General features: G+C 41.3%; 1 protein-coding gene across 7 annotated transcripts in view; it reads right to left on the reverse strand.

Moving 5' to 3' along the window:
* LOC132402718 (CAP-Gly domain-containing linker protein 4-like) overlaps window positions 1-21,742 on the reverse strand; it is a 332,263-nt gene that overhangs the window by 124,916 nt on the left and 185,605 nt on the right. For 5 of the 7 annotated variants that reach the window (XM_059985680.1, XM_059985679.1, XM_059985685.1 and 2 more), the window contains exons 10-11: window positions 6,100-6,180; window positions 143-301 (exon numbers count right to left, since the gene is read on the reverse strand). The exons of 1 other annotated variant lie outside the window; for it this stretch is intronic. In XM_059985680.1, coding sequence (XP_059841663.1) covers window positions 143-301; window positions 6,100-6,180 — 240 coding nt within the window. The remainder of the gene's footprint in view (window positions 1-142; window positions 302-6,099; window positions 6,181-21,742) is intronic. One more of the 7 variants, XM_059985681.1, reaches the window with a different exon arrangement.

A 21,742-nucleotide genomic window follows, 5' to 3' on the forward strand; every position in this document is an offset into this window, starting at 1 on the left:
AATACAAGATACCAAGAACACTTTGTTTCAAATGTAAAGCTGTAATTCAATCCTGGATCCATTAATGTTGATTCTTTAATTAAATTCATTAACTTTGTTCTAGATTGATGAAAGTGGTTTTAGCTTCAATGAATATAATTACCTGTGTTCTTTTTGGTGATGGCGGGTACCGGTTTAGTTGTCAGCTTCGTTGAGTGGGTTATGTTCCGTTGTCGTGGGAGCAGCTGCCTTTGTCTGAATTGCCTGCTCTCTATTGAAGAGGAAGAGGAAGAGGAAGAGCAGGATGTCCCAGGCAGAGAAGCTGAGTAGATGATATACAGTGCAACAGAGAAAAGTGTAAGAAAAGAGACCAAAGCAAATTTAAGACTCAAAAATACAGATTTCTAAAGCAAGCACAGTAGATCTACTATATTTTGACATGCAATTTATATAAAACGCAAAACAGTTGGTTAGTTAACCGGATTTTATTCAGCACAGTGGAACTTAGATAAATATACTCCTATTCCTAACAGCTTCTCTCATTCATTTGGTCATTTTGGAAATTATTCACTTTTGCAATATATAAATGTTTTTAATTTTTCATTTAGATTCTTCAAAGCCATTGATAGAAATATTTCATGACACAGGGGTGAATAAACAGAGGTTGAGTTTGTTCTGCTAGATTGTTAGTGGCATACTAGAAGTCCTCTAAATTGTAACACATCTAAAAGAGTATGTTGAAATAGTTAGAGATTATCACCCCAGCAGTGAAAATCTATCAAGCACTAGGGCCAAGGCAGTGTGCACAATTAAAAAAAAAAGATTCTTCATGACAAAAATTGCATTTCTTCTGAGAGCTTCCACAATAGAGCTTGTCAAGGTCATCAAGCAAGTGGATTGGGATTTTACAGGGGGAAGATGACCAAGGCAGAAGAGCAGAGGAATAATATGGATGGGAGACAGGAAGGTTCTTCAGTGGGAGAAGCAGCTCAAGGGGAGATGTACTGTTAGGGTGAATGGATAGTCATAGCAGGAATGATGGAAAAGGGTTGAGAAACTGTGGAAGAGGGTGGGAATGTGGTGGGGAGCCTGCTGATTATCCACAACTGAGAGGTTATTTATCAGGCAAGTAGTAACTGTGCAAGGGATCAGTCAAGAAGATGATCAAATCAGCAAACAACAACAAGAGGCAACAGAAACTGGTGTGATGTGTAACCTATGAGCAATAGCAGTGAAATGGAAAGTGGTAATAATCAATCATTTCTAATATTTAAAGGAGACCAATGACAAAAGAAAGGATTTTCAGACTTCTGAGGTATGCAAGGATTTTTAAATAATGCCAAGAAGACATCAAGCCTCCAATTAGTAACTGCTTTAGTATGTAAGGTAAAAACCACTAGCAGGCCTACAGGCAGCTTATTAGACCATCAGATCAGAAAATATAGGAGCAGAATTAGACCATTTAGCCCATTGAGACTGCTTCCCTATCATCATGGCTTATTCAATTTTTCTCTCAGCTCCAATCTCCTACCTTGACCCCAAATCCCTTCATGCCCTGACCAATCAAGAATCTATCAACCTCTGCCTAAAATATATATAAAGACTTGGCCTCCTTAGCTGCTTGTGCAAAGAATTCCACAGATTCGCCACTCTTTGGCTCAAGAAATTCATCCTCGTCTCGGTTCTAAAAGGACATTGCTCTATTCTGAGGCTGTGTCCTCTGGTCAAAGACTCTCCCACCATAGGAAACATCTCTATATCCACTCCATCAAGACATTTCACCGTTTGATAGGTTTCAATCAGGTTCCCCCTCATTCTTCTGAATTCCAGTGAATACAGGTCCAGAGCCATCAAACACTTTTCATGTGACAAGCCATTCAATCCTCGAACCATTTTTGTGAACCTCTTTTGAACCCTCTCTAATTTCAGCACATCCTTTCTAAGATAAGGGCCACAAACCTGCTCATAGTACTCTAAGTAAGGTGTCATCAGTGCTTTATAAAGTCTCAACATTACATCCCACTTTTATATTCTATTCCTCTTGAAACAAATGCTAACATCACATTTGCCTTCCTCATCACAGACTCATCCTAAAATTAACCTTTAAGGAATCCTGCACAAGGACTACCAAATCCCTTTGCTCCTCAGTCTTTTGTATTTTCTCTCCATTTGGACAACAGTCAACCCCTTCATTTCCTCCACCAAATTGCAGATCCATACATTTCCCATCACTGTACTCCATCTGCAACTTTTTTACCCATTCTCTTAATCTGTCTAAGTCCTTCCGTAGCCTCTCTACTTCCTCAAAACTACCTGTCCTGCTAACTACCTTCATATCATCTTCAAACTTTGCAACAAAGCCATCAATTCCATCATTCAAATCATGACGAATAACATAAAAAGAATCAGTTCCAACACAGACCCCGTGGAACACCACTAATGACATCAAAATGAGGGTTCTACATTGTTTGATGTTAATTCAATGTCCAGTGAGTTCTGTACTTATGCAGGCCATATAAATTAAATTCAATGCTGTCGACTTTCTAGGTATTTGAAGTTGTTAGTTAACAATAGCCAGTCCCTATGAATTAACCTATACTATATATGCTGGGACAAGAAAAGCTTTTTAAACAATAGATCTAAACATGCTGCATTTAATAGATATAAAAGCAGAATGTAAAATTCACAGACCAAGATCCAAGTCCAAAGATGTAGAAAAAAGAGAGGGAACAGTGACTTGATGTCAATGGTCAAGTCTGACAAACAGTTTGTAAGTGAAATCTTCATTACGGATGGGTCAAGGGGAAAGGGGACTTGGGTGCAATGAGGACTTTGGGTAGCTGAGTATTTGCAGAACCAAAAATTAGTGGGAGTAGCTGCAAATCAAGGTCAAAAATCAGGGTGGTGATCATGCAAGTAACTGAGACATGGTGAAAGGAATTTCAAAATTAATTTACTGTCTGAGTAGAATTATATTCATTGTATTTTGCAAAGGAATAAAATAAAAAATAATTTCTAATTCATTATCTCATTGTCAATAAGCATTAAAGAGTCAATATTGAGTTCTAAGTGAAAGAAAGGATCAGTAAGAATGCCATGTTAATTAATGAAAATTGTAAAATGTTAGTTCAGGAAAAGGGATAGCCAGAGTAGGTTCCCTATAAAGTTAACTTTATTAAAAATCCTTTAATAAAAACTATTCATGGCATTCTTTGGCATTGTTACTTGCTGGTATACTGTTTTAATTTTTCAGAAGTTAAGATATTTATATTACCTGATACAGCTAATTAAAACTCTGTATTTTCATTTCTGAGCAGCACAACTCATGACTGATAGATTGAGTTTAGAGCGGGTGAAGCACAATTCACCAAAATTATATAGGCCTTCAAATATTCGGCTAGATTACAGAGACTGAACTTCAATGTAGAGAACAAAGGTGTAATCTAATGGAGGGGATTAAAATGATAATTTATAAGAGAAACTGAAGAAGCTTTTCTCACCGTGGGAAATTACAGAACAAGGATCAAAAACAAACCTACAACAAAGTCTTTCGGGGGCAATATCACCAATCAATGCTTCATATGGAAGGTGATCAAAATCTGGAAAACTGTTCCCTGAATGCCCCTTGTAATTAAATTGATTGAAAATATTAAAATAGCAGTTGTTGGAATCTTGCCAAATAAGCCAAGGTACATAGATAAACTCAAACTGCAGGTCAGGTGTGACCTAACTAAATGGTATAAAGGGTAAACGGCCAACACCTGTTGTGTAATATTTGCCAAGATGTCATATGCGACTTAACCATTCTAGAAATTCCCAGAAGGAAAATGAAATGATTCAGAACGCTTACCAACTCAATATTGGATACTTTCCTACAATCTACTAATACAATCTGCTCGTTTCAATGGGCAAGAAGAAACCGTGCAGGTTGGATGCCCATTACAGTATTATGGCACAAATAATATTAGAGTTTGTGCCAGAAAAGGCCCAAATAAGAAAATTTATTTTTGCTTTTCATAATTGGTCCTTGGCAAGTTCAAGATACCCAATGTTCTGTTCTTTCTGGTCAATGTTGCAGCCTACCTGGTTTTGTTCCACAAATAATGTCCCAGAGTTAAAAAACACCTGAGCCCCATGCTAATGAAATGAGACCCATATGTCATCACATAGTACCCACCTATGCAATTGTCATTCAAGCTAAATGTTTATTGATAAACCAGTAAGATTGTCATTGTTTGCCATAATGATGCTTCTAAATAAATTGTAAATGGCACAATTTCTGTTGCTTGAAGGAAAAAAGAGAAAATATGGAAAAACAAAAAGAATGTGAATATAAAAATCATTGACTATCAAGTGCAGTCCAACAGCGAGGAGACTGTGGCATGAAACTTCATAGCATCATCCAATGTACTCCTGATCTACTCTTGCCTTTTGTTTTTGTGTTTGCTGCTAAGTTTTTGGGAGTTAATTCTCAAATTGAATGACAGCCCTGCCCAGTTATCTCGTCCTTCCAATGGAGCAACTCTGTGATGCAAATTCAAATTGTGAAAAAAGTTGAAGAAAAAAAAGGGAAAGAAATGAAATCAAAAAGGTAAAACGTACAAACATCCATAAAGTAACAGAGAGAGATTAAAGTGGAAAAAGGGTTAAGTTAGAAAAGAAATACTTAAACTGGAAGAGAAAGGGAATGAGGGAAAAATGTACAAGCAAGTATTTCACAGTACATTCAGATTGGAGGGTTGTGACTAGTGGTGTCCCACAGGGATCTGTTCTGGGACCTCTATTTTTCGTGAACTTTATTAACCCCCTGGGTGTGGGGGTAGAAGGGTGGGTTGGCAAGTTTGCAGATGACACAAAAGTTGGTGGTGTCGTATTTAGTGTAGAGGATTGTCGAAGATTGCAGAGAGACATTGATAGGATGCAGAAGTGGGCTGAGAAGTGGCAGATGGAATTCAACCTGGAGAAGTGTGAGGTGGTACATTTTGGAAGGACAAACTCCAAGGCAGAGTACAAAGTAAATGGCAGGATACTTGATAGTGTGGAGGAGCAGAGGGATCTGGGGGTACATGTCCACAGATCCCTGAAAGTTGCCTCACAGGTAGATAGGGTAGTTAAGAAAGCTTATGGGGTGTTAGCTTTCATAAGTTGAGGGATAGAGTTTAAGAGATGCGATGTAATGATGCAGCTCTATAAAACTCTGGTTAGGCCACACTTGGAGTGCTGTGTCCAGTTCTGGTCACCTCACTATAGAAAGGATGTGGAAGCATTGGAAAGGGTACAGAGGAGATTTACCAGGATGCTGCCTGGTTTAGAGAGTATGGATTATGACCAGAGATTAAGGGAGCTAGGGTTTTACTCTTTGGAGAGGAGGAGGAGGATAAGAGGAGACATGACAGAGGTGTACAAGATATTAAGAGGAACAGACAAAGTGGACAGACTGCGCCTCTTCCCCAGGGCACCACTGCTCAGTAGAAGAGGACATGGCTTTAAGGCAAGTGGAGGGAAGTTCAAGGAGGATATTAGAGGAAGGTTTTTCACTCAGAGAGTGGTTGCTGCGTGAATGCACTGCCTGAGTCAGTGGTGGAGGCAGATACACTAGTGAAGTTTAAGAGACTACTGGCCAGGTATATGGAGGAATTTAAGGTGGTGGGTTATATGGGAGGCAGGGTTTGAGGGTCGGCACAACATTGTGGGCCGAAGGGCCTGTAATGTGCTGTAGTATTCTATGTTCTATGTTCTAAAAGGTGACCAGTCAATTCTAATGACTGGTATCATGTGTTAGAAAATTTCACATTTTACAAAGTCTTGCAGTGCATGAAACTTTCCTCATCACTTACTAGCCCTGATAATATAAGTATTTTTACTAATCTGGTAGAACACTATAAAGTGTAAGAGCCAACAATTATAAACTTTATCAAATTTTGGTTCATCATCTTATCTTATTTTAGTAAAATATTGAACACAACAAACCAAAAAAAAACAGGAGAAACAATGCTTTCCCAATATTGGCAAGAAGCAAGGATTCTAGAGTTAGCATTTTATAAGTAGCTATTAGTTTCAGCATGTTAGGTTTTTATTAGGAACCAAATCTAATTCTAAATAAACATTATCAATGTATACCTTCCATTCCTGTCTGAGGTTTGGCAACGTCTTGAGTGGGAATAGGGGGTTTTGGAACATACTTTTTGGAAGGAGGTAGACCTTTTGATAAAAAAAAATCAATGATCAAATGAAAGCTTGAAAACAGCAGGAATATATTTAATGGTCTTAATTGCCTGATAAACTTTAAATGCAAGTTATAAAATGTGAAATTTCAGGATATACTTGGCTAACAAATATTCTCAAGAAGAAACAAGAAGGTAAATTTTATAAAGCTGTCTTACAAGAGTGAACATAAATTGAAATTTAAGCAATAAAGATGTGTTATTAACAAGACAGCCCTGTGGCTAATTGTATCCATATCAGCTCTCTAACAGAGCACATCACCAATTCCAACCCTCACCTCCTTCTCATTATCCTTGCAAATTTTTCCTCACCATATATTTATTCATTTGCCTCTTGAATATCATAACAGAACCTGGTTCCATCTTATCTGCAGGTAAAGTATTGCAGATTCCAACCATATATTCCAAAAAGTATTCCCTCTTGTGACTACTACTTATTTTCCTCTTCATTTTATACCTGTTACTTCAAGGCCAATGAGAGCGTCCTCCCACTACATACTCTGTGCATGTCCTCATGCTTGCATTTTCCTATCAGATCTCTCCTTTACCTTTCCTTACCAAAGAAAACAGTTGAATCCTCTCTAATTTATCCATGTAATTACAATCCCACAATCCAGCAACCACATTCATAAATTTCTGGATCCTAGCACCTCCACATACTTCCTATATGGGGGCAACCAGAAATGAACATAATAGTCCATTTGAAGTAAGACCAGAGTTCAGCATAACTTCTCTACTTTTATACTCTATACTTGCATTAATAAGATCCAGAACTGTCAATGCCTTATTGTCACTTTCAACTTCTGTACCCAGACCCATCACCCTGGCCATCCACTCAATTCTGCAGCATCCAGACAGTAAAGATATCTATGTCAGGCTTTTGTTTATTGACTACAGCTCCACCTTCAAACTATAATTCCATTCAAACTCATCATTGATGTACCATCAATAACTCACTCTGAGACGTAAAGGTGAGATATCGGCTTTTATTGACTGGAAGAAGGAACCAGCAGTGAGTGACCACCATACTACATCCTGGAGACTGAGAGGCCAGGTTCAGGCCTTGATCGCCTTTATACAGGGGTCTGTGGGAGGAGCCACAGGAGCAGTCAGCAGGGGGCGCGTCCAGACAGGCACACGTAGTTCACCACAATCATCATACTCCAGACCCTGGGAGTCAATGCCTCCCTCTGTTATTAGATCCTCAACATGTTGATCATCAGACTGCAGTCTGTAAGAATAGGCAGCAACATTTCACCACGATTATTATAAACAATGCTGCAGAAATGTGGCTCCAGGCCAACATGTATGTACCAACACTCTACAGGCCATGACACTCAGGCAATTGTGCTATATTATTACTTTTTATTATATTATTACTACAGACCACAGAACCTGTCACCTCCAATGCCAGCAGGACTGAAATTCTCCAGATTGCGATCCTTGCTACCAACCTCAATGGCTCTAACAGTTCAGAACAGATTCAGAACCCGGATTCCACTGCCATCAATACAGGTTCTAACAACCTCGGACAACTCCAAAGTGCTGATTGTGCAACCTCCAACTCTGACCAGCCTTGACCTTCAGGCTGGGACTTCACATGCTGCCACTGGAACCCCTATCTCCCCTTCCCTCACTATCACTCCGTAATCCCGTCTCTCTCAGGTCCCACTGCCAGCTCTTGTGTCCGCAGAGGCTCCATCTTCCTCTCACCCCACCATCCCTAAATACCCCAAACCTCCTATCTCCTCAGGAACTACCAACCCTCTTTCCCCCTCTGATGCCAGCTCTCATCCAGGCTGGGTGTTCACCATTCCCTCTGACCTTCTCCTCTCTGAGCCAGAACATCCTGTCCTTAGTAAGGGCTTCAGCTTTGTCCACCTGTGCCCATACCTCAGCGAGTTCCACGCCCACCAAGTTGCTGAGCTTTTCTTCTGTCACCTCCATCTACTATTTTGGCAAGGACACTACACCCCACACTGATGACCCCTTCCTGGATGCCCCGCCCTGGTCTTCTGCCTGCTCTGGACCTTTTCATTGCCAAATGCCAACAGGACATCAACCATCTCAACTTCATAACTCCTCTCTCCAATTCCAACCACACTCCTTCCAAACGCTGGGCTCTCCACTCCCACCCTCCGTACTAATCCTAACCTCACTATCAAACCTGCAGATAAAGGGGGTGCTGACACACAAGAAGTGGTAGTTCATGTCGGCACAAATGACATCGGGAAGAAGAGGAAGGACATTCTGCAGCAGGACTTCAAAGAACTCGGAAGAAGGCTGAAAAGCAGGACTTCCAGGGTGGTTATCTCCGGTTTGCTTCCAGTTCCTCGTGCTGGAGAGGGCAGGAACGGAGAGATAATGGATCTGAATGTGTGGCTGAGGAACTGGTGCAGGAAGCAAGGATTTACATTCTTGGACCATGGGGATCTGTTTTGGGGTAGGGATGAATTTTACAAAAGGGATGGGTTGCACCTTAACAGGCACCTTAACCAGAATTCTGGCAGACAGGTTTGCCACTGCAACATGGATGTGTTTAAACTAAGTAGTGGGGGGGAAGGGATGAACTGGAAATATAAGGATGGAGTTGTGGTGAACTATGTGCCTGTCTGGACACGCCCCCTGCTGACTGCTCCTGTGGCTCCTCCCACAGGCCCCTGTATAAAGGCGATCTGAGGCCTGACGCTCGGCCTCAGTCTCCAGGACATAGTATGATGGACACTCACTCCTGGTTCCTTCTTCCAGTCAATAAAAGCCGATATCTCGCCTTACGTCTCAGTGTGAGTTATTGATGGTGCATCAGGAGTTACAGGGAAAGTGAAAATAAGAAAAGTTAAAAAGGACAACAGAATCAATGGAGTAGAAAGCTCAAGAAGAGATCATACAGTATGGCCAAGTGAAATAGGAATTGATATGAAAGGAGAGGAGAGTAACGAATTAGAAGTATTATATATGAATGCACAAAGTATAAGGAATAAAGTATATGAGCTTGAGGCTCAGCTGGAAATTGGTAAGTACGATGTTGTGGGAATAACAGAGACATGGCTTCAAGCGGACAAGGCCTGGGAAATGAATATTCAAGGATATACATCTTATAGAAAGGACAGACTGACTGGCAGAGGGGGTGGGGTGGCTCTGTTGGTGAGGAATGATATTCAGTCCCTTGTGAGGGGGGACATAGAATCTGGGGATGTGGAGTCAGTATGGATAGAACTGAGAAATTCTAAGGGTAGAAAGACCCTAATGGGAGTTATCTACAGGCCCCCAAACAGCAGTCTGGAGGTAGGGTGTAAGTTGAATGAAGAGTTAAAATTGGCATGTCGCAAAGGTAATGATACAGTTGTCATGGGGGATTTCAACATGCAGGAAGACTGGGAGAATCAGAATGGTACTGGACCCCAAGAAAGGGAGTTTGTGGAGTGCCTCCGAGATGGATTCTTAGAACAGCTTGTACTGGAGCCTACCAGGGAGAAGGCAATTCTAGATTTAGTGTTGTGCAATGAACCAGAGTTGATCAGGGACCTGGAGGTAAAGGAACCATTAGAAGGTAGTGACCATAATATGATATGTTTTAACCTACAATTTGAGAAGGAGAAGGGAAAATCAGATGTGTCAGTATTACAGTTGAACAAAGGGAACTATGGAGCTATGAGGGAGGAGCTGGCCAAAGTTCAATGGAACAATACCCTAGCAGGGAAGACAGTGGAACAACAATGGCAGGTATTTCTGGGAATAATGCAGAAGGTGCAGGATCAGTTCATTCCAAAGAGGAAGAAAGATCATAAGGGGAGTAAAAGGCAGCCATGGCTGACGAGGGAAGAAAGGGCAGTATAAAAATAAAAGAGAAGAAGTATAACATAAGCAAAGATGAGCAGGAAACCGGAGGACTGGGAAGCTTTTAAAGAGCAACAGAAGATAACAAAAAAGGCAATACACCAAGAAAAAATTAGGTACTAAGGTAAACTAGCCAAGAATATAAAGGAGGATAGTAAAAGCTTCTTTAGGTATGTGAACAGCAAAAAAATAGTTAAGACCAAAATTGGACCATTGAAGACAAAAAAGGGTGAATTTATTATGGGAAACAAGGAAATGGCAGATGAGTTGAACAAGTACTTTGGATCTGTCTTCACTAGGGAAGACACAAACAATCTCCCAGATGTAATAGTGGTCAAAGGAACTAGGGTAAAGGATGAACTGAAGGAAATTTATATTAGGCAAGAAACGGTATTGGATAGACTGTTGAGTCTGAAGGCTGATAAGTCCCCGGGACCTGATGGTCTGCATCCCAGGGTACTTAAAGAGGTGGCTCTAGAAATTGTGGACACATTGGTAATCATTTTCCAATGTTCTATAGATTCAGGAACAGTTCCTGCTGACTGGAGGGTGGCTAATGTTGTCCCACTTTTCAAGAAAGGAGGGAGAGAGAAAACAAGGAATTATAGACCGGTTAGCCTGATGTCAGTGGAGGAAAAGATGCTGGAGTCAATTATAAAAGTTGAAATTATGACACATTTGGATAGCAGTAGAAGGATCAGTCCGAGTCAGCATGGATTTAAGAAAGGAAAATCATGCTTGACTAATCTTCTGGAGTTTTTTGAGGATGTAACTATGAAAATGGACAAGGGAGAGCCAGTGGATGTAGTGTACCTGGACTTCCAGAAAGCTTTTGATAAAGTCCCACATAGGAAATTAATGGGCAAAATTAGGGCACATGGTTTTGGGGGCAGAGTACTGACATGGATTGAAAATTGGCTGGCTGACAGGAAACAAAGAGTAGCAATTAACAGGTCCCTTTCAGAATGGCAGGCTGTGACCAGTGGGGTACCGCAAGGTTCGGTGCTGGGACCGCAGCTGTTTACAATATTCATTAATGATTTAGATGAAGGGATTAAAAGTAACATTAGCAAATTTGCTGATGACACAAAGCTGGGTGGCAGTATGAAATGTCAGGAGGATGTTATGAGAATGCAGGGTGACTTGGACAGGTTGGGTGAGTGGGCAAATGTATGGCTGTTGCAGTTTAATGTGGATAAATGTGAGGTTATCCACTTTGATGGCAAGAACAGGAAGGCAGATTACTATCTAAATGGAGTCAAGTTAGGAAAAGGGGAAGTACAACGAGATCTAGGTGTTCTTGTACATCAGTCAATGAAAGCAAGCATGCAGGTACAGCAGGCGGTGAAGAAAGCTAATGGCATGCTGGCCTTCATAACAAGAGGAATTGAGTATAGGAGTAAAGAGGTCCTGCAGCTGTACAGGGCCCTGGTGAGACCCCACCTGGAGTATTGTGTGCCGTTTTGGTCTCCAAATTTGAGGAAGGACATTCTTGCTATTGAGGGAGTGCAGCGTAGGTTCACAAGGTTAATTCCCGGAATGGTGGGACTGTCATATGTTGAAAGATTGGAGCCACTGGGCTTGTATGCACTGGAATTTAGAAGGATGAGAGGGGATCTGATTGAGACATATAAGATTATTAAGGGATTGGACACGCTGGAGGCAGGAAGCATGTTCCCGCTGATGGGTGAGCCCAGAACTAGAGGCCACAGCTTAAGAATAAGGGGTAGGCCATTTAGAACTGAGATGCGGAAAAACTTTTTCACCCAGAGAGTGGTGGATATGTGGAATGCTCTGCCCCAGAAGGCAGTGGAAGCCAAGTCTCTGGATGCATTCAAGATTGAGTTAGATAGAGCTCTTATAGATAGCGGGGTCAAGGGATATGGGGAGAGGGCAGGAACGGGGTGCTGATTGTGTTTGATCAGCCATGATCACAGTGAATGGCGGTGCTGGCTAGAAGGGCCGAATGGCCTACTCCTGCACCTATTGTCTATTACAACTTTCAGACACCTCCTCTTACTTACCCCTTGAACAGGATCCCACTAAGGAGCACCAGGCCATTATCTCCTACACCATCACTGACCTTATTAGCTCTTGGAATCTCCTATCCACTGCCACCATGCCCTCCCAGTTCTACCTCCTACCCAAGATCCATAAACCCACTTATCCAGGTAGACCCATTGTTTCAGCTTGTTCCTGCCTAACTGAACTCATGTCTGCATACCTTGACTCTGTCTTATTCCCCAATCCCTAGTTCAGTCCCTTCCTACCTACATCCGTGACACTTCACACACTCTGGATCTTTTCAATGATTTTAAGTCCTCTGGCCTCTATCACCTTATGGATGTTCAGTCCCTATACACCTCTACCCCCCCCCCCCCCACCAGGAAGGCCTCAAAGGTCACTGTTTCTTCTGAACACTATAGCCAAGCAGTTCCCCTCCATCACCACTCTCCTTCATCTCCCAGAACTCATCCTCACTCTTAATAATTTTTCCTTCCTTCAAACAAAAGGTGTAGCCATGGGCACTCCCATGGGTTTCAGTTACACCTGCCTTTTTGTCAGCTATGTGGAACAATCTATGTTTCAAGCCTAAACTGGTGTCTATTCCCTATTCTCTCTATGCTACATGGACGACTGCATTGGTGCTACTTCCTGCCCCTACACACATGTCGAGCTCGTCAACTTCATCAACTTTGCCTCCAACTTCCACCCTGCCTTCAAATTTACCAGGTCCATTCTGACACCTCCCTCCCCCTTCTTGACTCACTGTCTTTTTCTTTGGAAACTGATGTCTATTACAAACCCAAGGACTCTCACAGCTACCTGGACTATACCTCTTCCCACCTTGCTACTTATAATATGCCATCCCCTTCTCTTAATTCCTCTGTCTCCGCCACATCTACCCTCAGGATGAGGCTTTTTATTCTAGATTGAAGGACATGTCCTCCTTTTTCAAAGAAAGGGGCTTCCTTTCTTCCACCTTTAATGCTGCCCTCAACCACATCTCTTCCATTTCGTGCACTTCTGCTCTTACCCCATCCTCCCACCATCCTACCAGGGATAGGGTTCCTCTTGTCCTTAACTACCACCCCCACCAGCCTCCATGTCCAGCACATAATTCTCTGGAACTTCCACAAACTCCAACAGAATCCAACCACCAAGCACCTCTTTCCCTCCTCCCCACTTTCTGTTTTCCACAGGGATCACTCCCTATGCGACTCCCTTATCCATTCATCCCTCCCCTGATCTCCCTCCTGACACTTACCCTTGCAAGTGGAAGAAGTGCTACACCTGCCCCTACACCTCCTCCCTCACTACCATTCAGGGCCCTAAACAGTCCTTCCAGGTGAGGGGACACTTCATCTGTGAGCCTGTTGGGGTCATATCTGTGTCCGGTGCAGCCTCCCGTATATCAGTGAGACCCGACGTAGATTGGGAGACCATTTCACTGAGCATCTATGCTCTGTCCACCAGAAGAAGCAGGATCTCCCAGTGGCCACACATTATAATTCCACTTCCCATTTCCATTCTGATATGTCAATCCATAGCCTCCTCTACTGTCACAATGAAACCACACTCAGGTTGGATGAACAACACATACACTCTGTCTGGGTAGCTTTCAACCTGGTGGCATGAACATCGATTTCTTGAATGTCTGGTAATGGCTGCCCTTTCACCATTCCCCATCCTCTTTTCCCTCTCTCACCTTATCTCCTTGCCTGCCCATTGCCTTCCTCTGCTACTCTGCCCCCCCCCATCCTTTTCTTTCTTCCATGGCCTTCTGTTCTGTCCTATTGGACTCCTCCTCCTTCAGCCCTGTATCTCTTTCACCAATACACTTCCTAGCTCTTTACTTCATCCCTCTCCCCTCCTGGTTTCACCTATCACCTCGTGTTTCTCTCTCTCCTCCTCCACCTTTTAAATCTACTCATCTTTTTCTCCAGTCCTGCTGAAGGGTCTCCACCCGAAACATTGACTGCACTTTTTTCCATAGATGCTGCCTGGACTGCTGAGTCCCTCTAGCATTTTTGTGTATGTTGCTTGGATTTCCAGCATCTGCAGATTTTCTCTTGTCGTTATTACTTTTTAATATGTTTTTGTAACTCAGCAACATTATAATTTTTTCTGGTATTATAATTACATGTGCTGTGTGCTATGGGTGATTATTGGTTCTGTGTTTTGCACCTTGGCCTCAGAGGAATGCTGTTTCAGTTGGCTATATTCAAGTGTATGGTTGAATGACAATTAAGCTTGAATGTGAACTTGCTACAAGACGTTACATTTTTTGTCCCCTCAACCCACTGTACACATGACTGTGTCACCAGATTCTGCCTTAACTCCATCTATAAGTTCGCAAATCATACTACTGTAGTGGCTATATCTCAAGTAACAATGACAAGTATCAACAAAACAAAAGAACTGGTTATTGACTTCAGGAAAGGGTCAGTGCACATACTTCTGTCTATATCAATGGTGCTAAGGTTGAGAGGGTTGAGAGCTTGGAGTTCCTTGGAGTAAACATCACCAATCACCTGTCCTGGTCTAACCACAGCTAAAAAACCTCAGTTTCCTCAGGAGGCTAAAGAAATTTGGAATTTCCCCATTGACATATCCAATTTTTATCATTACACAATAGAAAGCAACCCAGCTGAGTGCAGTGGGACTTGGTATGGCAACTACTGTGCATGTGACCTCAAGAATATACTAAGAGTTGTGAACAGAACTCAGTGCATCTCAGAAGCCATCTGCGCCTCCATGGACTCTCTATACTTCTCACTGCCTCAGTAAAGCAGCCAACATAATCAAAGACCCCACATACCTTGGACAGTCTCTTTTCACTCCCCCCCCCCCCCCACCTTCCATCAGGCAGAAGATACAAAAGACTGAAAGTGCATACTACCAGGCTTGAGTACAGCTTAAATGGTTCCCTAGTACAATAAAACAGATTCTTGATCTCAGAATATGGTCTTGCGCCTAATTGTTTGCCTACTTTGTACTTTCTCTGCAGCTGTTACACTATTGTACATTCCTTTATTGCTCTACCTCAATGTGCTCTGTAATGATTTAACCTTCATGAATACTACAGAAGGCAGCCTTTCACTGTGTTATTTCACATGTAACAATAAAAGACCAATTCCAATGCTCCTGCACACCATTTGAAACAGTAACCTTTATACTTCATGCTTTTTCTCATAGGTCATTTCAAAATGTATCACCTTGTTTTTCCTCTACACCCAACTTCATCTCCCTTGCATCTGCTTATTGAACCAGCCATTTACATTCTATTGAAATATATCACTGTTCTCTGTCCTCTTTGCAATTTACAATACTGCCAACTTCTGTGTCACTTACAAATTTAGAGAATTGCAAGTGTCCTATTGTTTTTAATATGTTATTAGTTGAATTAATGCAAGACTAAAATCATAGTTTTAGTCATGGTTTCTTTTTTACTGACATAATTTGTATCTTTAACAAACTCATGCATTTTTCACACTGTGGTGGTTCATCACCACTTATTGGTGGGAATGCGGTAAAGCAGTTATAACAGTTTGCTACTTTTCATTTTTAATTGGCTAAGTGTTAGCACATTATACACGTTTTATGATTGTGCAACCATTCATTAGATTTTCTTATCTAAGGAATTTCTGTTATCAGGACTATAAAGGTTTTTCAAAGGTTTTTCTTTAACTTCTTGTCTTTCCCATTTTCATCAGCTTTGGACCACAATTCCTTTGTCTGCTTCGTATCCGCTCCTTTGTCTAATCTTTAAAATAAATGATCGTGAAGAATCAAAATTTCTCATTCATTGCTGAATTCATAAAAGAACCTGGGGATCAAAAATTACCGAGGACTGACAATTTTAATGTCCAAAAATGGAATGGGTTATCTGAAAAAAAAATAGAATTCAAAGAATTCACTGGGCAAAGAAAATAAGTTTTAGAGCAGAATTAAGAGTTCAGAACTTCTTCATTTCTTAACTGTCAGATTCTGCTTCAGTACACAGTTTAAAGGAAGTTGAAGAGAAGAAAACTGTATTTACTTTGTTTGTCACAGATCCATACTAAAAAAAATTCAGGTTGCAACTCTAATTAAGGCTAATAATAAGCCTTAATAAATTCAAGAGCTAAGAATAAGCTTTAAATTCATGAGCTGATCTGATATTTTGATTATAACTTTATTATATTCTCAGTAGTGATAGGGTTGCAATCTAATAGCTGTGATTGAAGAATACTCATTAAGATTGAACTTAAAGCTCAGAAACAAACTACTGAATCTTTAAAATCTTGAAGAAAAATATACCATGCTAAAAGAGCAGTATGAAAAAGACATTTAAAAAATTTGAAAGAGCAAATCTCCGCGTTAACTTATCAGGTGAAAGGACAGCATACATAGTTGCAAAATAAAACAAGGGAGTTCCGCGCCGCACAGGAAGAACTTTTGATGGGTGATGCTGCAAACCGAGTGAGCAATGTTGACAGTGATCTCAATTATGTTGAAATGCAGCCAACACCAACTAGTCCCCAGAAACAACTCTACTTTGGGAACTCCAAGGAACTGCAAAATGATACTGATTCAACAGAGACCTCTAGTGGCTTACATGATGATGACAACGGTAATTGGTCTGGCAACTGAGGCAGATTCACCCCGGTAAAAATTAGGGGAGTGAAAACATGCGAGAAAGAAGAAGGAGATTATGAAAGGAGATAGGAGGTTTACCATCAACCACCAAAACCTGAAAAAATTAAAAACTGGTCCAGAGAAATTCCTCATCCTAAAAAAAGGAAACTTAAAGACTTGGACTGAGCTTTAATGAATTAAGAACATAAACAAATTACATCCATATGATGGAATTCAAATTTTAGCTACCATGCTGCCTTCTCATCAAATAAAATGGTGGACACATTGAGTTGAGGATGGTATAGGAGACGACACACAGAATTTATCGGCTGGTTGGGATGCAGTTTAGGCAATGTATGAAGAAAAGCCCCAAACCAAACTGGTTGGAAGAAAGTGGTCAACTGTAAACAAAAGGCTTCAGAGGATATTTCTGAATATGAAGACTTCTATAGGACAGTATGTATGATCTTCTCAGGAGTTCCAGGAATAACTGAAGATAATAGAGAATAATACCCATAAGTCAATTCCCATGGATTGTTTCAAAACGGATGTTGCTAAAATGGTGAAGCTAACGGGAGCAAATTGGAATGAACCTGCCATTCCCCATGGTGCAGACTACTAAAGACATGGAGCAAGATATTGAAGACTGAATAAGATCAGTACAGACAGACCAACTGCCCACACCTGCTAACCAACAGAACAAGATGAACCAGAATTCACAGCAACCCAAAGGTAATAAAATGACAATTCTGTCGTAAAAAAGGACATTGGGTGAAAAGTTGCTGGCAAAAGAGAGCAACTCTACCACAAAGTCAACCACAACAGCAATTTCAGGCACAGCTACGACAACAAGTTTACTAACAAGTTCACTAACAAGCTCAAACACTGTTCAATCACAAGGTCATCAGCAAGTTCAACCCCCTTACCTCACAAGGGATTGGAAACTCTGATCGAATGGCACAACTTCAAACTACAATCGTGAGTGTAGTGGACATGTGGTCAAGGTCACAAAAATAACTAGGTCCTACCCTGCGGTAGCCATCACCTGCATTGATAGAGCAAAAATTGGGACAGCTTATATGATAACTTATGAGTTGGTTATGAATGTGTTGAATTCTCACTGGATACAGGAGCAAAGCTAACATGCATACCTGAAGCAATTGCCCAAAAATGCAATGTCCTATTGACTAACATCTGCAGATATGCATGTGGTGCTGAAAGACAGAGAATTGAGTTAGTCTAAAGCAGACCAGCCGAAGTACAATTTGATCCTCACCTATGAGAAATACAATTCTGGGTGGAAGACATCTCACAACCTCTTCTCGGAATGGATGCCTTATTGACTTTAATCTCCACTCTTGAATTCATTGAAGGTAAAATTATGTGGAATCTCATGTGGTTGGAAAAATCTAAATTAACCAGTCATCCTATATGGTCATAAGACAATAATGACAGTGGCCTGCTGAAAACAGATTCTGCGAAATTTACTGGGAATCTGCCAACTAGTAGCAAGGAATATCCTCCAAGTAGAACATCTATAGAAGGCATCATACCTATTATCAAACAGCTGGAGGAGCAAGAAATTCCTGTCAAAATGCACTGTCAATTAAACAGTCCAGTCTGACCTGTCAAGAAGGCAAATGTATTTGGAGACTGACAGTGGATTACAGGATCAACAATATTGAAAAATTAACTCCTCTTGTGGCAGATCCATCAGCTATCTTTAATACCCTGAACACATTACACAAATGGTTCACAGTATCGATATGGCCAGTGGTTTCTGTTTGGTACCACTGGCACCTGAATGTCAACTGTGCAGTTGTTGGTCAGTAATGCCAGTGGATGAGGCTACCACAAGGACTTCACAATAGTCCTACTGTCTACCACATGGTATTGAAACAACATCTAAGGGACTTTACAGGCATTGACTCAACTATCATACAATATCTGGATAAAAACCTCATAGTCTCGGAGACCGTAGATCAGCATGAATGTAATGTACTTTATTTGCTCAATAATCTAGCCTTCAGAGGATACAAACCAAATGTGGACAAGGCACAATTGCAACAAAAGGAAGTTATTTAAATGAGACAGAACATTACCCAAGGCAAATGAGAAATCACTGAAGATCACAGGTGGAGGCAAGGTAAGTAGGTAAATTCATTCCTTATTTCTATTTGCTTATTTAGCTCTTGAAAGAATAAGGGCTATGTCCACAGAGCCAGCGTTCTGTTCCAGATGTCAGATGTGGGATTTCCAAGAGATTACGAGCCTCTCCAATGGCCACATCTGCACCAGGTGCGTCGAGATACAGCTCCTTAGAGACCATGTTAAGGAACTGGAGCTGCAGCTGTATGACCTTCGACTCATATGGGAAAGTGAAGAGGTGATAGACATGAGATACAGGGAGGTAGTCACCTCAACGCTACAGGAGATATATAAATGGGTGACTGTCAGGAGAGGGAAGAGAGAACATCAGCGGAGGCTGTCCCCTTCAACAATAAGTACTCCATTTTGAGTACTGTTGGGTGGGAGGAGGGGACTGTCCTACCTGGGTAAAGAAGCGGCTGCCATGCCTCTGGCACTGAGTTGGGCCCTGTGGCTCAGAAGAGTAGGGAACTGAAGAGGATGGCAGCAGTATTAGGGGACTCTATAGTAAGAAGGACAGACAGGCAATTCTGTGGGCACAAAGAGGAAATACAGATAGTAGTTTGCCTCCCAGGTGACAAGGTCTACAATGGTTCTGAATGTGTCCATAGTATCCTGAAAAGGGAGGGTAAGCAGCCAGAAGTCATGGTACATATTGGTACCATCGACATAGGTAGAAAAAAAGGTGTTCTGAAATCAGAATATAGGGAGTTAGGTAGGAAGCTGAGAAGCAAGGGCTCAAGGGTAGTAATTTTAGGATTGCTGCCTGTGCCACGTGACAGTGAGAACAGGAATAGAATGAGATGGCAGATAAATGCATGGCTGAAGAATTGGAGCAGGGGGCAAGGATTCAGATTTCTGGATAATTGGGACCTCTTCTGGGGTAGGTGTGACCTGTACAAAAGAGACGGGTTGCACTTGAATATGAGGGAGACCAATATTCTTGCATGCAGGTTTACTGAAGATGTTGGGAGTGGTTTAAACTAATAAGGTGGTCAAAGTTGTGGCGCAATTAGAGATTGGTCGGTATTACGATGTGGGCGGTACTGAGTCAAGGCTGAAAGAAGGATATACTGTATCAAAAAGACAGGCAGGAAGGCATAAGTGGTAGTGTGGTTTTGTGTTAAGAGATTGAATTACATCTTTAGAAAGAGGTGACATAGCTTCAGAGAATGTTGCATCTTTGTGGGTGGAACTGCAACAGTAAACAAAATCATTATGGGAAACATATATTGGCCTCCAAATAGTAGCCAAGATTTGGACTTGAGGTTACAAAGAGAGCTGGAAAAGGCATGTAATAAGGGTAATGTCACAACTGTAATTGAGGATTTCAATATGCAAAGGGGTTGAAAAAATCAGGTTGGTCAGATTGCAAGAATAGGAATTTGTTGAATGCCTGCGAGATTGCTTTTTAGAGCAGCTTGTGCTTAAGCCTAGCAGGGGAAAGGATATCTTAGACTGGGGTGTTATGTAATAACCCTGATCTTATTAGGGAACTTAATGTAAAGGAACCCTTAGGAGGCAGTGATCATAATATAATTGAATTCATAGTGCATTTTGAAAAAGCATAAGTTACATGTATCAGTTTTGCAATGAAATAAAGGGAATTACAGAGGCATGAGGGAGGAGCTTGTCCAGGTGGAATAGAGGATGATACTGGTGGGGATGATGGCAGAGCAGAGATGGCTGAAGGTTCTGGGAATAGTTCACAAGGCGCAGAATAGATATGTCCCACAGAAGTAGTAGTTTTCAGATGGCAAGAGCAGGCAACCATGGCTGACAAGGGAAGTAAAGAAATACCGAAAAGCCAAGGAAAGGGCATAATAAGGTAGCAAAAGTGAGAGAGAAGTTTGGATGATTGGAAAGCTTTTAAAACCCAAGAAAAGACAACTAAAAAAGCTATAAGAAGGGAAAAGATGAAATATGAGGGCAATCTAGCCAATAATATAAAGCAGGATACTACAGTATGAGTTATTTTCAGTTATATAAAGAGTAAAAGGCAGCTGAGACTTGATATTGGAATATTGGAAAACGATGCTAGTGAGGTAGTCATGAGGGTCAAAGAAGTGGCATACAAAATTAATGAGTACTTTACATCAGTCTTCATTGTGGAAAACACTAGCAGTATGCCAGAGGTTTGTGAGTGTCAGGGAGCAGGAGTAAGTGCCATTCTTTTAACAAAGGAAAAAGTGCTAGGCAAACTCAAAGGTCTTAGGGTGGATAAGTCACCTAGACCAGAGTCCTGACTACATCCCAGAGTCCTGACAGAGGTTGCTGAAAAGATAACAGATGCTCTTCAAGAATCACTTGATTCTGGCATGTTCTCGGAGGACCGGAAAATTGCAAAAGTCACCCCACTCTTTAAGAAGTGAGGAAGGCAAAAGAAAGGAAACTATAGGCGAGTTAACCTAACCTCAGTGGTTAGGAAAATGTTAAAATCTATTATCAAGAATGAGGTTTTGGGGTACTTCGAGTCTAATGATAAAATCAGTCAAAGTCAGCAAGAGAAATCCTGCCTGACAAATCTGTTAGAATTCTTCAAGGAAGTAACAAGCAGGGTGGACAAGGAAGAGGTGGATGTCATTTAATTGGATTTCGAGAAGGCATTTGATAAGGTGCCACACATGAGGCTGCTTAACAAGATAAAATTCTATAGTATTACAGAGTAGGAATAAAGGGGGCTTTTGCTGGTTGGCTGCCTGTGGCTGGTGATGTTCCTCAGGGGTCAGGATTGAGACCACTAATTTTCACATTGTTTGTCAATGATTTAGATAATGCAATTATAAACAAGAGAAAGTTTGCAGATGCTGAGTTCCTCCAGAATTTGTGTGTGTTGCTTAGATAATGTAATTGATGGCTTTGTGACAAAGTTTGCAGATGATGCAAAGATAGGTGGATGGCTAGGTAGTGCTGAGGAAGAAATGTGATTGCAG

Source organism: Hypanus sabinus, chromosome 12, assembly GCF_030144855.1.
Source record: "Hypanus sabinus isolate sHypSab1 chromosome 12, sHypSab1.hap1, whole genome shotgun sequence".
Lineage (NCBI taxonomy): Eukaryota > Metazoa > Chordata > Chondrichthyes > Myliobatiformes > Dasyatidae > Hypanus > Hypanus sabinus.